The sequence below is a fragment of the Diceros bicornis genome, chromosome 5 (assembly GCF_020826845.1).
Source record: "Diceros bicornis minor isolate mBicDic1 chromosome 5, mDicBic1.mat.cur, whole genome shotgun sequence".
In the NCBI taxonomy this organism is placed as follows: domain Eukaryota; kingdom Metazoa; phylum Chordata; class Mammalia; order Perissodactyla; family Rhinocerotidae; genus Diceros; species Diceros bicornis.
The window spans coordinates 94,740,486-94,754,715 of record NC_080744.1 but is presented as its reverse complement, the minus strand read 5'-3'; the positions used below and the strand labels follow the sequence as shown (position 1 = coordinate 94,754,715).

The 14,230-nt window shown below is 44.7% G+C and overlaps 1 protein-coding gene across 3 annotated transcripts in view; it reads right to left on the bottom strand.

The window, feature by feature from the left end:
• ALPK3 (alpha kinase 3) overlaps nt 1-14,230 on the bottom strand; it is a 48,427-nt gene that overhangs the window by 18,681 nt on the left and 15,516 nt on the right. For all 3 annotated transcript variants that reach the window (XM_058542525.1, XM_058542526.1, XM_058542527.1), the window contains 2 exons: nt 10,680-10,797; nt 8,842-10,075 (listed from right to left, as the gene is read on the bottom strand). In XM_058542525.1, the coding sequence (XP_058398508.1) occupies nt 8,842-10,075; nt 10,680-10,797 (1,352 nt within the window). The remainder of the gene's footprint in view (nt 1-8,841; nt 10,076-10,679; nt 10,798-14,230) is intronic.

Below are 14,230 nucleotides of genomic sequence, written 5' to 3'. Positions count from 1 at the left end.
TAATTTGCTATTTTTCCCTGGTAATTTTCTTTGCTCTGACGTCTACTTTGTCTGATATTAATATGGTCACTCTGGTTTTAAATTGATTAGTTTTGAATATTATATATTTTCCATTATTTTACTTTTAACCTACCTATATCATCATAATTGAAGTCAATTTATTATAAAAAGCATAGAGCTGGGAATGTTTTTTCCCACACAGAGATTCTCACAATCTCTGTCTTCTACTTAGTGTGTTTAGACCACTTATATTTTATATAATTATTTATATGTTTGGATTTAGGTCAATTATTTTATTTGTTCCCTCTGTTTTTCCTTCCTCTGTTTCCCCTTTCCTGTCTTCCTTTTTTAGTATTCTATTTTAATTTATATTTTGTAATTTTTACTATATTTCTTTGCATAGCATTTTAATTGTTGCTCTAGGGCTTACAATATACATACTTAACTTCCCACAGTCTAGAGTCAATATTTTACCACTTCAACTGAAATGTAGTAAACTTACCACCACATAGATCCCTTTACCCTCTCCCCCTTTATGTTGTAGTTTTCTTATATATTACATTTACATACAGTAAAAACTCCAGCAGACACTGTTATAATTTGTACTTTTTACCTTCAAAAATATTTTAAAGAATTCAAGAGGAAAAGAATAATCTATTATGTTTACCCAGATATTTACCATTTCTTTTGCTTTTCCTTCAATCCTGATTTACAAGTTTCCTTCTGATATAATTTCCCTTCTTTCTGAAAAACTTACTTTAGCAATTCTTTTAGAACAGATCTGCTAGCCATGTATTCTCTTAGTTTTCCTTTATCTGGGAATGTTTTTATCTTCTATATTAAAAGATACTTTTGCTGAATGCATAATATAGATTGAAAGCTCTTTTCTTTCAGCAGTTACAAAATATTATTCCACTTCCTTTTGACCTCCATTGTTTCTGATGAGAAATTTGCAGTCATTTGAATCATTGTTCCACTATAAATCATGCATTGTTTTTCTCTGACTACTTTCAAGAATTTTTGTTGTCTTTAGTTTTCAGCAATTTGATTATAATGTTTCTTGCCATGGAATTCTGTGGGCATATCTTATTTGGGGTTTGTTGAACTTCTTGATCTGTAGGTTTGTGTCTTTTGTCAAATTTGGGAAGTTTTCAGCCACAATTTCTTTATATATTTTTTCTGCACCATGCTCTTTCTCCTCTCCTTCTGGGTTTCCAATGACACAAATGCTAGACATTTCAATATTGCACCACAAGTCCCTGAGGCTCTGTTCATTTCTTTTTCCTATCTTTTTTTCTCTGTGTCATTCAGACTGAATAATTTCTATTGATCTATCTTCAAGTTCACTGACTTTTTCTGGTCATCTTCATTCTGCTATTATGCCCAACCAGCAAGTCTTTTTATTTCAGCTATTGTATTTTTCAGTTCTAAAATGAACATTTTGTTCTTTATATCTTGTATTGCTCTGTCAAAATGTTCTATCTTTCCATTTATCTCCAGAGTGTTTACCCTTACTTGTCAAATTTTCATAGTAGATGCTTTAAAGTTAGATAATTCCAACATCTCTGCCATGTTGACAATGGCATTCTTTAACTGTCTTTTCCCATGCAAGGTGATATTTTCTTGATTTTTCATGTGCCAAGTAATTTTTATTGTATCCTGGACACTTTGAATGAGACTCAGGTTCTTGTACAAATCCTATGGAGAATGTTAATATTTTTGTCTTAGCAGATAATCTACTTGGTTGTGTTCAGGCTGCAAGTTCCATTCAGCCTTCTGAGGTTGTGGTTTCAATGTCAGTTCTATTTTCAAAGACTTTGCAGTGCTATTCAGATCTGTCCTGTGGGTGTGCCACCCAGTGTCAAGTCTGAGACCTGGATGATGGTCTCTTAGTTTCATTCTCAAAGTTTTTGATATGCTGTTCAGAACCAGATCCAGGCACGAACAGCTTGGGAATAAGCTCAGGAATTTATAAACAGCTTATGAAGTCATTTTCCCAACCTTCTCCCTCTCTATGATCTCCCTTGTACTTTCTGGGTCTGTAGGGCTCCCTTTTTCAGTCCTCTGGCCAGAGAGCTGAGGCTTCATTTACCCCTCAGTGTCACATACTTCCACACATACTCCTTGGTCCTGGGCCAAGGAAGATACTCAAAAGAGAAAAAAAGCAACCAGGGTTCATTCTACCCTCTTGGGACCACAGCTTCTCTGAATGGTTCCCTTCCCTCAAAGTTTTAGATACCTGTGGCCTCTGCTGCCAGTACTGTCACTACCAGGGGAGCCCTTTCCTATTTCTCAAGCCTGATCTAGAGGGCTTCTTCTGGGACTCACTCTGTCCATGGTGATGCTTATTTCTGAGTTTCTGATTGCATTAAGACCAGGCCAGGGAATGCTAGGAAAAAAAAAAAAAAGGTAAACACTGCTAGTTCAGTGGTATTTTGAATTCTAGTCTTCTTCTCCAAACTGTCTGTTACTCTTTGCTTATCAAAGTCATCAAATAGCTGCACCATGCATTTTGCCCAAGTTTTTAGCTGCATTCAATGGGATATACAGGGTGGAGTGTGTTTATTCCATCTCATCCAGAAATGGAACTGCCATTACCATAATAACTAACTTAATATTAGTTATTGTATTTTTTGGCTCTGGATTTCTAGTTGGTTCATTTTCAAGTCTTTGCCACATTTTATAGTTTCTAGTTCTCTGCTGAAATTTTCAATCTTGTCTTTTTACCTTCTTCAATATAGGAAGTATAGTTTTAGTTTTATAGTTCATGTCTGATAATTCCAAAAGTTGGAACTCACTGTGGACACAATTATACTGTCTGCTGTTTTTGCTAGTTCTTTTTCATGTTTTCTTCTCTTTGTGTGCCTGCTTATCTTCATTTGGGTGCCAAATATTATATTTTAAACACTTTTTAAAAACAATTTGAGGCTTAAAATGATGCTATCATCCTCCAGATGATTTTTCTTTGCTTTTCTTTGGGGCACCAGGTATCTTGAATCACCTTAATCTAACTTCAGGGATTGAGATATTTTGTAACCACTTAGGTAACTCAGAATTAAGCCTCAATCCCTATAAGCGTAATTTACCTCTGGTTCCCTCACTCCTAGGATGCAAACTTTCAGGGTCCCAATCCAAAGACCAGGGGGTTAACCAGGGCTACCACTCTTGAGATAATGGACTCTAATTTTTGTCTCCTTAATCCCATGAGACTGTCTAAAACCCTGCTGAGTCTCTCATTCTCCTCTTTTGGAGTATCAAACAACCCCAGGACAAAAGCTGTGCCAGATGTTGGGCTCACCATTCTGGATTTCCATCTCCTCCCAGATCCTGGGCCAGTAATTCTTCACTTTGTTAACTCTCCAATGCCTTCAAGCAGACATTTTTATATTTTTCCCAGATTTACTAGCTGTCCTCAGTAGGAAAGTTAGTCTGAATTATCTAACCCAGCACTACTAGAAGCTGATATTCAATAAATGTTAGTTCTCTCCCCTTTCCATTTCACCCCCAAGCCTGAATGACGTTACAGTTAATGCTAAACAAACCAAAGCAGAACACAAGACACAGAAGAGAAGGAAGAGTGTTGAGAAGCTTTAAACCTCCAGGCATGAAGATTAGGACAGGCAGGTTTTGCATTCCTTGTCTAGCCCACCACCTTACCTTTGCTTCATGCTATCTGTCCTTCCCAGAATGTCTTCCTTCCTCTCCTTCAACTATCTAATTTCTTTCTATCTGGGGATATTATGGGCATTCTTTTATATTTTAAAAAATTCTATTTGATGTTTTTCTACTATGGTATTTCCAGTAGGAAATCCTATGCATGCTGCCAACCAATCTGGCCTCTTCCCAGATACCTTCCCTAGTGATTGCAGACCACCCCACTCTCCTTCCCTGGGAACCCACTGCAGTTAACTGTTCATCACATCCTCTCTGCACTTATGGTCTGGTGTAAGTCTAGTCCCCACAATTCATTAGATAATTCCTTAAGGCAAGGATCATGTCTCTCTTCAAGCCCCCTCCCTTCAACAGGTCTCAGAAGATACTTATATTCATGTATTCTCTGAAAACCAAAGAGCCCTTATTATGGAGGGGAGTTTCCAGATCTTGGGATGACTATCCTCAGGACTTACAGGGTTTCTCCAGAAGAAACACTCTGAGGTCTCAAGGCATTCAGCAGAGCTCTCCCATGCCTACACTGTCCCCTCTGAGGATCTGGGCAGATGGGGCATTCCACCATGTCCCCATACTCCTGTACCTCAGCTCCAGAGACCTGAGGCAGTCTCAGATAGGATATCAGTTTAGGACACTAAAAAGCAGCCTTTGAGGGCACTGAAGGCCAGTTTCCATTCCCCAAGTTCATTTAGGCAAGATGGCTTCTGCCCAGGGAAAAAGCTGTCTGAACAGCATGGCTGAATTCAAGGGGAAGGTCTCTGGACATTCTTAACAACCCAAGAGGCCTCCATTCTAGCATTTGCTCTTCAACCATATCCAAGACAGAAGCCTAACTTGTGCTGCCAGAGATACCCCTTATTCCCGGGAAAGGAAATCAAGACAGATTAGGGGAGCAGCGGCATCATATCCCAGAAGCAGAGAGCGTTAGAGTACCTAACCTTAACAAGAGACATCTTGGACCCACATGAAGAAAACAACAGGACTTAAAAAGAAGTAAAAAAAAAGAAGGTTTGAATCATGGAAATAAATATCATGCTCCCAGATGAGAAAGCTAAATGTTAAGATATTGATTTTTCCCAATTATTCTTATACTTAATGCAATCTCAATCAAAATACCAATGGTCTACAAACAGAAAGCAGATTGCCTGGGTCTGAGGATGGGAACGAGAAGTAACTGCAAAAAGGAACAGGACCTTTTCAGGGTGATGGAAATGTTCTGGAACTGGATTGTGGTAATGGCTGCATAATTCTGAACTGTGTACATTGTGCACTTGAAATAGGTGAATGTTATGGTATATAAATTAAACCTCAGTAAAGCTGTTTAGAAATATATATCTAGCAAGTTTTACTCAAAGAAATTGAAAGTGCAAATCTGACTTTAGTTTTCCATGAAAGGATTTATGGGCTTTTGATCTAGTTAAAAATAATTCATCATTTCTTTTGAAAGTAGTTTTTTAAAATGGTGAATGTAAAGGTACAAAGTAAAAAAACAATGGTATTGGGAATTCAGAGAATTTCAAACAATTATTCTGAAGGAATAAACAAGAAAGAATAGCTAGGAAAAATTTTAAAAGTACGAGAGGGTTACTCTGGCAGAAATTAAAGCTACAATAATTAAAACAAGATTATTCTGTTGTAAGAATCAACAAACAGATTAATGGATTATGATAGATGTATATATAGAAACTAAAATAGGCTTTAGTGTGTATAAAAATTAGTATACAAAGAAAGAATCATAAACTAATAGGTAAGGGTTGAATATTTCACAAATGATATTGGGGAAATTACCTATTTATTAACCAAAAATTGAGCTGGATACTGACGCTACATTATACGCCCAAATCAATTCCAGATTAATTTAAGTCAAATGAAGGAATTCAAACAACAAAAGTTATTTAAAAATATAGATTAATATTTAACTAACCTTAATATAGGGAAGGAGAGCGTAAATACTATGGAAGAAATGGTTAAAATATGCATATTGTGACATCTTATACAATCACTAAAAATGAAGTTTTTCAGATAACTTTTAGGAACCATGAGAAAATGAAATAACGAGAAGTAAAGAAAGCAAGATATAAAACTGAATTAGAATAACAGTGAAAATTAAATTTAAAAATAATAAAACTACATGTATGAAAAGATTGGTAGCTACACCAAGATGTCTCTGGATGGTAAAATTATAGGTGAATTTTTACTTTCTGCTTTGAATCTTTAGGGTTTCCCTCCATATTTTCTACTATGACCATGTGTTTCTTTCATAACCAGAAAAATAAAGTTTGTTTTTTGTTTTTGTGAGGAAGATCAGCCCTGAGCTAACATCCAATCCCAAACCTCCTCTTATTTGCTGAAGAAGATTGGCCCTCGGCTAACATGCATGCCCATCTTCCTCCACTTTATATGAGACGCCGCCACAGCATGGCTTGACAAGCAAGGCGTCAGTGCGTGCCCAGGATCTGAACCTGCGAACCCCGGGCTGCCGAAGCAGAGCACACGCACTTAACCGCTTGCACCACCTGGCCGGCCCCGAAAAATAAAGTTTTTTAATAAAAGGTTTGGTAGAACGAAAATATGAAAAACCAATCAAATTCACCCACTAAAAAGCAGCAGCTTCAAAATATACATAGATGTTAAATGCATTTTTCACATGTATGATACATTTTACAATTTTTGTTGTTGTTGTCGAGGAAGATTAGCCCTGAGCTAACATCCAATGCCAATCCTCATCTTTTTGCTGAGGAAGACTGGCCCTGGGCTAACATGTGTGCCCATCTTCCTCTACTTTCTATGGGACGCTGCCACAGCATGGCTTGATAAGTCGTGCATAGGTCCGCGCCCCGGATCCGGGCCTGTGAACCCCAGGCCGCTGAAGCAGAGCGCATAAACTTAACCACTGCGCCACTAGGCCAGCCCTTCACAATTTTTTTAAGTATAAAAAAATAAAATAAAAGCCTCACAAACATTTTGTAGGAACCGTGGAACCACCACAGACAGCCTTGTGCCTGCACCGCCAGAGCCTTCTCCTCTCACCTTTGAAAGGCAAAGAGGGCCCTCCAGGAGGGTGCAGCCGTCCTGGCTGTGGGGTTCCCCACCACTGTGGGAGGAGAAGCCAGATTCACCCACAGACTTGGCCGCCAGCCTGGTCACTTCCCAAATGAGCTCCCTAGGGGCCCATGAGGGCCATCCCTACACTAAGGCCGGCTGTCAGGACATGGAGCAGACCCATGTGGGCCACTAGGAACTCACCACACACAGCTGTCGAAATATCCTGAGACCAAGCATGGGGGTGAGGTCATGCACAGATTCCAGAGAATCTGGTTTGAGGGCTGCCCCACGCCAAAGCCCTCTGAACTGCTGTCCTGACAGACTAACCTCAGAACCCACTGAAACGAAACCATTGCCCCTGATCACCCTTGAAACTGGTCCCTCCTTCCCCCATGAAAGCTCTCTCCCCAGGAAAGGCAGCCCCTCCCTGTTCTCCATGAAGCATCCTTTCCCTCGGCCCTCCATGAGGTGCTGTAGCAGTTTGTCCCTCATGTGTTTCCCTTCACTGTTCCAAGAAGCCCTCTGTCCTCTGCCCCGACCCCTGTGAAACACTGCTTTCAGCTGCCCCTCCTGTTTCCTGGGACCCAAGTTCCTGCTTCCTCCACCCCAAGAAACAGTCTCATCTTAGTTCCCACCCCACTGCTGTCTCCACTTAGGGTTGCCAGACTCAGCAAAAAGAAATACAGGACACCAGTTAAATTTGAATTTCAGATAAACAACCAATAATTTCTTGGTATAAGTATATCCCATCTATTTTATCCACCCCACCCCCACTCTTGAAACACTTTTTCTTTCTGCCACTCATAAGAAGTACTGTCTTCTTTCTACCCCACTATAAAACACTGTCTCCCTAAACTCCTGTGAAATACTGCCTGCCCTCTGCCCCCTGAAACAAGAAACACTGGCCAAATGGGACAAACTTTCCCTTCTGTCAATCCTCTCAATCCCACTCCTCCCTCTCTTTCTCCTCCCATCAAACTCCTTAATGCTGTCACCCATCTGCCTCTTTCTTTGAATAGTGGATATCCCTTACCCCTGTCTCCACACAAAACATCATCTTTTCTCTGTTGGCTACCTGATCCCCAGAAAATGATGGCACTCCTCTTCCCAGGTAAAACAGTTTGCCTCTCTCTCCCACAACAGTAATATCTTTTTGTGTGGTGTGTGTGTGTGAGGAAGATCAGCCCTGAGCTAACATCCAGGCCAATCCTCCTCTTTTTGCTGAGGAAGACTGGCCCTATGCTAACATCTATTGCCAATCCTCCTCCTTTTTTTTCCCCTTTTCTCCCCAAAGCCCCAGTAGATAGTTGTATGTCATAGTTGCACATCCTTCTAGTTGCTGTATGTGGGATGCCGCCTCAGCGTGGCCGGAGAAGCCGTGCGTCGGTGCACGCCCGGGATCCAAACCCGGGCCGCCAGTAGCAAAGCATGCGCACTTAACTGCTAAGCCACGGGGCTGGCCCCACAACAGTAATATCTTATACCTACTGCTATTTATTTATGCACCAGGCCCTGTGCTAAGCACTCTGATTCGTACAACAGCCCTATGAAGTAGGTATTATTATTATTCTGATTTTAAGACTTGCCCAAGATCAAACAATGTTAAGGATAGTCAGATTTGCACATAGGTATACCTGACTCCAAAATCTTAGATAAAAACCCAGATTAAACCAGAATTTCCTAGAGATTTGACATTTTAAAAATCTTCTAATGAGCATCCAGGTAGACACCCACTGCATACTACACACACTCCTGCTCCTCAGTGTCCCCCATGAAACACTGTTGACTCAATAGAGCCCACAGAAAACTTTCTACTGGCCCTTTCCTCCCCAAAGAACATCACCTTCCTCCACCTCCCTCTGGGGCACAGTCCCCTTGGCCATGAACTCCGATGCTGTCAGAGGAGAGGGTCACAGTCAGGCTGTGCTGCCCTCATACCTGGCATATGGGGATTGGCTGGGGTAAGGGCCAGGCCTGTGGTCCCTTGCTCCTGGCTGGCACTCCATCCCCACCCCACCCCCTTCTATAAATAGCACACTGCTCTCTGGCTGCCGAGGTGTTGCAGCAAGAGTTTCCATGAGGTCAGCTTCCCAGAGCGGCCTCCAGGCACCCAACACCCACACTTACCTCTCCTGGAGTTCTATGGCTGGCTCGCCCCTGCAGGGGGCTGTCCTGGGTGCCATGTCTCCGCCGGGCAGGGGGTGTGGGCACTTGGGCAGAGGATTGAGGCGGGGCCTTCCCTAAGCTCTGGGCCCCAGGTTCTGAAGCTTGACTCAGGGAAGAATCAGGCTTGCTGTTGGTGGTGGGCTCCCCTTTGGGCTTCGGAGGGGCAAATCTCTTCCTGTTGAAAGGCCTACTCGGCTGAGAGGCTGAGGGCGTGGGCTGGCCAGGGGCAGCAGGCCCCCTCTCACTTTTAGCCTCGCTGGGTACCTTTCTTGAGGGCATCTCCCCAGGTGCCCTGCCACTTGGGGTCTGGGACCCCTCCTCCCTCTGAGGCCTGACTGCCAGGGTACTCTCCAGGTACAAATCCTTCAGGGAGAAATACATTTCCTGGTCTGGGCCTGGGACAGGGGCGGGGGCATTCTGGGCCTGGTCTTGAGTGCCCACAGCAGAGGCTGGCTTCCTGGTGTTACCAACTCCAGAGGACCTAGGCCCCCGTGCAGCCCTGCCTCTGGGCTGGGTCTGAACCTGCTCCATGTCCATCGGCCTGTGTGTCCCACAGGAGTCAGGCTTGTTTGAACTGGGGACACGGTTTTCAGAAGAATGGTGGCTTCGAGCTGCATTCTCTAACTCTGGCTTCCATAGACCTTGCTTAGGTTCCTCATCTTTCTTTTTCTTCTTGGCCCGAGACTCCTTTTTGGGGGCTCTCTGAGGCCCCAGCTCCATGGCCTCACAGATGTATGTCAACAGGCCACGCTCTCCATCCTCCCCATTCTCTGGGACAGCCTCCCCGTTGGTGGTCACCTCTCCAGGAGCAAAACTGTTGATCAGGCCCAAACCTGGATGCTGACCAGGCTCAGTCTCTCCCCCCTGCCAAGCCACCAGGGTCCCGTCCTCAGCCTCCCTGGTAGGGGCCGAGGGCACTGGCACCTCAGCCCCATTCAGCCGCCGCTTTCGCTGGAAGCGGTCAGGGCTGAGCTTGCGCAGAGTGTCTGCCTCTCCCACAGCCTCCTTCCCGTGCTTCCAGCTCTGCTCAATCTCACGCATCTTTGCCGCAGCCTTGCGCTTCAGCTTGGCGAACCACCGCTGGTGGATCTTGTACTCAGTCATGGTGCCCACCTCCAGGACCCCAGAGCAGGACACAATGCCCTTGGTGTTCCGGGCAGAGGCCTGGTAGATGGCGGCATCTTCTTCTTGACACCTAGAGGTAGGAGCATGAGATGCCAACTCTCCCCTCCTGGAAGGTGAGAGGCTCCCAATCCCCACAGCCAGAGCCTCTCAGAGTTGAACATGCCGTACTACCCCCTGCAGGTCCTACCCTGAGCGCCATGCCCCACCTCAGACATCACCACATCCAACATTCTCCATTACAGTTGAGGAAATTGAGGCCAGCAAGAGGGTGGGAGCTGACCAAGGTCATGCTGTTCCAGAAGGGATTAGACTTGGGGCCCAGGACAGCTCCCTTCAGAAGCACGTGACCCACACAGCCCCTTGTGAAGTAAGGATGACACAGGAGCTTTTTTTGACAGCTGACCTCATGGAAAATGTTTCTATGGGTCAGGACCTCCTCTGGTTGAGCTCAGCTTTCTGGCTGTGAGAAATACCCCACCCTGGCCTTAGGAGATCCCCGACACTGGCAAGCAGACACAGTTCACCAGGTGGTTCAACTCAGTAGCAGAACCCTGCCCTCCACTCCTAGATCCTGCCTGGGCATCTTCATCCAGCTGACTCCATTTCTGAGGGCAGGCTTGGGCCATAGGACCCTCAGGAGGGCAGAGGAAGTAGAACAGGCCCCTCTCCCTCACCTGTAGAGCTGCAGTGTGTGGCGGTTGCCCTGATGAGTGATCTCGTATTTTGGCAAGCCACAGTAACGGTCCAGCTCTGTGTCGTCCTTGTACCAGGTCACCTCTGGCTCCGGGTATCCTAAGAAGGAAGCAGGAGATTTGGGTTGCAGGAAGACCAGTTCCAAAATAGTCAGAGGAGAGAAAAGGATGCCATGGCTTCTCTAGACTACCTGAAAGGACTGGATCAGCCCACCTGCCCCAGGCTTGCTGGAAGAACAGGGCTATCATATGGCTCAGCTTATTTTTAGAAGCTAGGCCTGTCAAAGCTGAAAACTATTCCTCTTCAGCAGCTGGAAGGCAAATATGGAGGAGAAACTTCCTAGCTTCCCGGTAAGAAAGGAAGCAAGGAGTTTCCAGAAAGCCTTGGCTGGTAGTAATAAGCTTCCTTTCTTCAGCAGTCTGTTCTACATCCTCAACTATAGTAAGAGTTCTATCCTTAGAAGTCTCCCCCCAATACCCCAACACCAACACCACTGCCAAGAGCCCTCCTTCTTTCACTCCAGGATCCTGAGCTGTTAGTATTATTTGATGGCACAGCTGAAACATCCATCCATTCATCCATTCATCCATCCATCCATCCATTCATCCATCATCCCTCTAGCCACCCATCAACACCTATCTACCTACTCATTCACTGCTATGAGACCGATTGAGGTGTCTTTCCAGCCTCTCCTCTCTGGGGACTTCCAGCCCTCAAGGAGAGGGACTTCCCTACCCACAAGGAGAGTTTCCAACTGGTAGAGAAACATGGCCCTGCCTCCCTAGCCACATAGCTGATTGGTCCAGTAATGGACACCCAATCAGTTGATCTAATCCAATTCTTTGATTTAGGATTTGGGAATTAGGACCTAGAGACAGTCTACCCTTGTGTCTCGAAATATAACTTCTAAGAGGTACAAACATGTTCTACCACATGGACTGAGAAGCAGACAAAGCTGGTCTGTAGCCAGATGGAAAGATGAAGTTGATGTTCAGGATAGAATAAGAGATGGGAGGCAGAGAGACTCCCAACATCCTTCCAAATCCTGGCTCCATTCCTTGCCTGGGCACAGCTGCACTACTTGTCAATTCCGTAAGAAGCCCATCTAGACTTACCAATGAATTCTGCTTCACTTCTTAAGCTGATACCAATTTGATTTACAATATTTATTAGAAATCAAAGACTCAATATATATTCCCTCAAATACATACATTAAGTATGTTCTGACTGCCAAGCTAGGGTTATGAAGATATAGAAGCTTGACAGACAGGGTCTTTGCTCTCAGGGAACCTATTGTACAGTAGAAGAGAGAAGACAGATCCCCACACAAGGCAGGGATGCCCCCTCATCTGTTCACACATGCTCTGCCTTCTCTACTGTCTGGATAAACTGCACGCCTATCTAGAGCTGCCCTCAATGGATCCCATCTCCTCTTGTCTCATCAAGGACATCTCTCCAACAATTATTTCTGCTCTCTTCTGCATCATCAAACGTTTCCTCTCTATTATATCATTACCGTTAGCATATAGGCCTGCTGCACTGTCTCCCTTCTTTAAAAAGAACTTCATTTGACCCCACATCCTCCTCTAGCTCTTGCCCCCATTTCTCTGCTCTCTTCTTTATAGGAAATTCTTTGAAAGAGTTGTCTGCTCTCACTGTCTTCACTTTCTCTCCTCCAGTCAGGCTTTTGTACCTACCACTGCACCAGAATTGCTCTTGTCAAGGTCACCTATGATTCGCATTGCCAAAGCCACTGGCGATTCTTATGCCTCATCTACCCAATCTATCAGCATTGACCCTGCATCCTGAAACCTTTTCCTCACTTGCTTCTGGACACCACTCCTTCCGAGTGCTCTTCCTACTTCACTGGCCACCTTTCTTCATCTCTTTCACCCATCCCCCCTCACCACCTAGGCCTGTAAATGTTAAATGCCCCAGGGCTCAGGCCTCAGAACCATTTTCCATTCTCTATCCCTATATCCTAGAGGATCTAATCCTGTCCTGTGGCCTTTAAATATACCTGTACGCTCATGACTTCCATATTTGTATCTCCAGCCTAGACCTCTCCCCTGAACTCCTGGTTCTTATTTCTGACTATGTACGTGACATCTCCACTTGGAGGTCTAATAGGTATCAAACATATCCCAAGCCAAACTTCTTATTCCCCTGTCCAAGCCAGTTCCTACATATCTCAATAAATGGCAACTTCATCCTTCTAATTTGACTCAGGCCAAAAACCTGGAGATAATCTTGCATTCCTTTCTTTTTCTCATGTTCACTACATCAGACAACCCTATGGGCCCTCTCTTCAGAATATGTCCAGAATCTGATCACTTCTTGCCATTCCCCACCACCAGCCTGGCCCATCACCATCACCTCACACCTCAATTTCTGCAATAACCTCCTCACCGACCTCACTACTTCCATCCTGGTCTCTCTCCAGCCTGTTCTCAACACAGCAGCCAGAGTAAGCCTTTTAAAATAAAGTCAGGCCATGGCACTCCTCTACTCAGAACACTCCCATAGTTCCCATTTCATTACAGCCCTCACGATCTGGGCCCCATTACCGCGCCAGCCTCATCTCCTCTGCCTTGCTTGCTGCACCCCAGTCACACGTTCCTGCTGGTTCGCCTCTAACATACCATGCGAGCATCACACCTCAATTCTTTCAGTCTCTGTACATTACCTCCTCAGAGAGGTCTTCCCTGCCCACCTGTGTAACACAACAACTCTCTCTCCCTGGAACTTCTTTCCCTCTTACCATGTTTATTTTTCCTCAGAGAATGCATTGCTACCTGGATGAGTTTGTTAGTTTATGTCCATCCCCTCCACCCGGCCATGGAAATGTCAGCTCCATGACTTATCTGTGTTTTTCACTGCTGTGTCCCAGTTCCTAGAATACATGGTGCCTGGTATGGAATCAACACTCATTAAGCATTTATAGATGAATAAATGAAGTAATGCACTAAGTGCTCAGGGTGCAGAGAAGGGAGCAAGCACCTCTGTCTGGGGAATCAGGAAAGGCTTTATGGCATGAGTGGCATTTAAACTGGCCTTGAAGGGTGGGCAGAATTTCAGAAAATGTGGATTCAGTGCCTGCACTTCCTCTTCACAACACTAATCACGAGACTGTAACTGACTACTTCTTGTCTGTCTCCACTGCTAGACTTATGTCCCATGTGAGCAGGAGGCTTATCTTCTTTACTGCTATACCCCCACCACCTAAGACAGTGCCTGGCACTTGGCAGCTACTTAACAAAAATCTGCTAGATGAATCAGTAAGGGAATGAGCGAACATCCAAACAAGAGGTGGGTAGGACGGGAACACCTGACGAAGGAACTGCGACAGTAGAATGTGGGGGTGGAAAGCAAAGGGCATGCTGGGGACCTATGTACAGGAAGAGGGAGCAAGGGAGGCAAAGCTGCAGCTGGGTCAGCCAGGAACAAACTCTGGGCAGCCCTGACTGTAAAGCGAGCCCCATGTTTCCACTGTGAGCTAAAGCCCCTGGTTACATCACTGTGCATGTGGCCA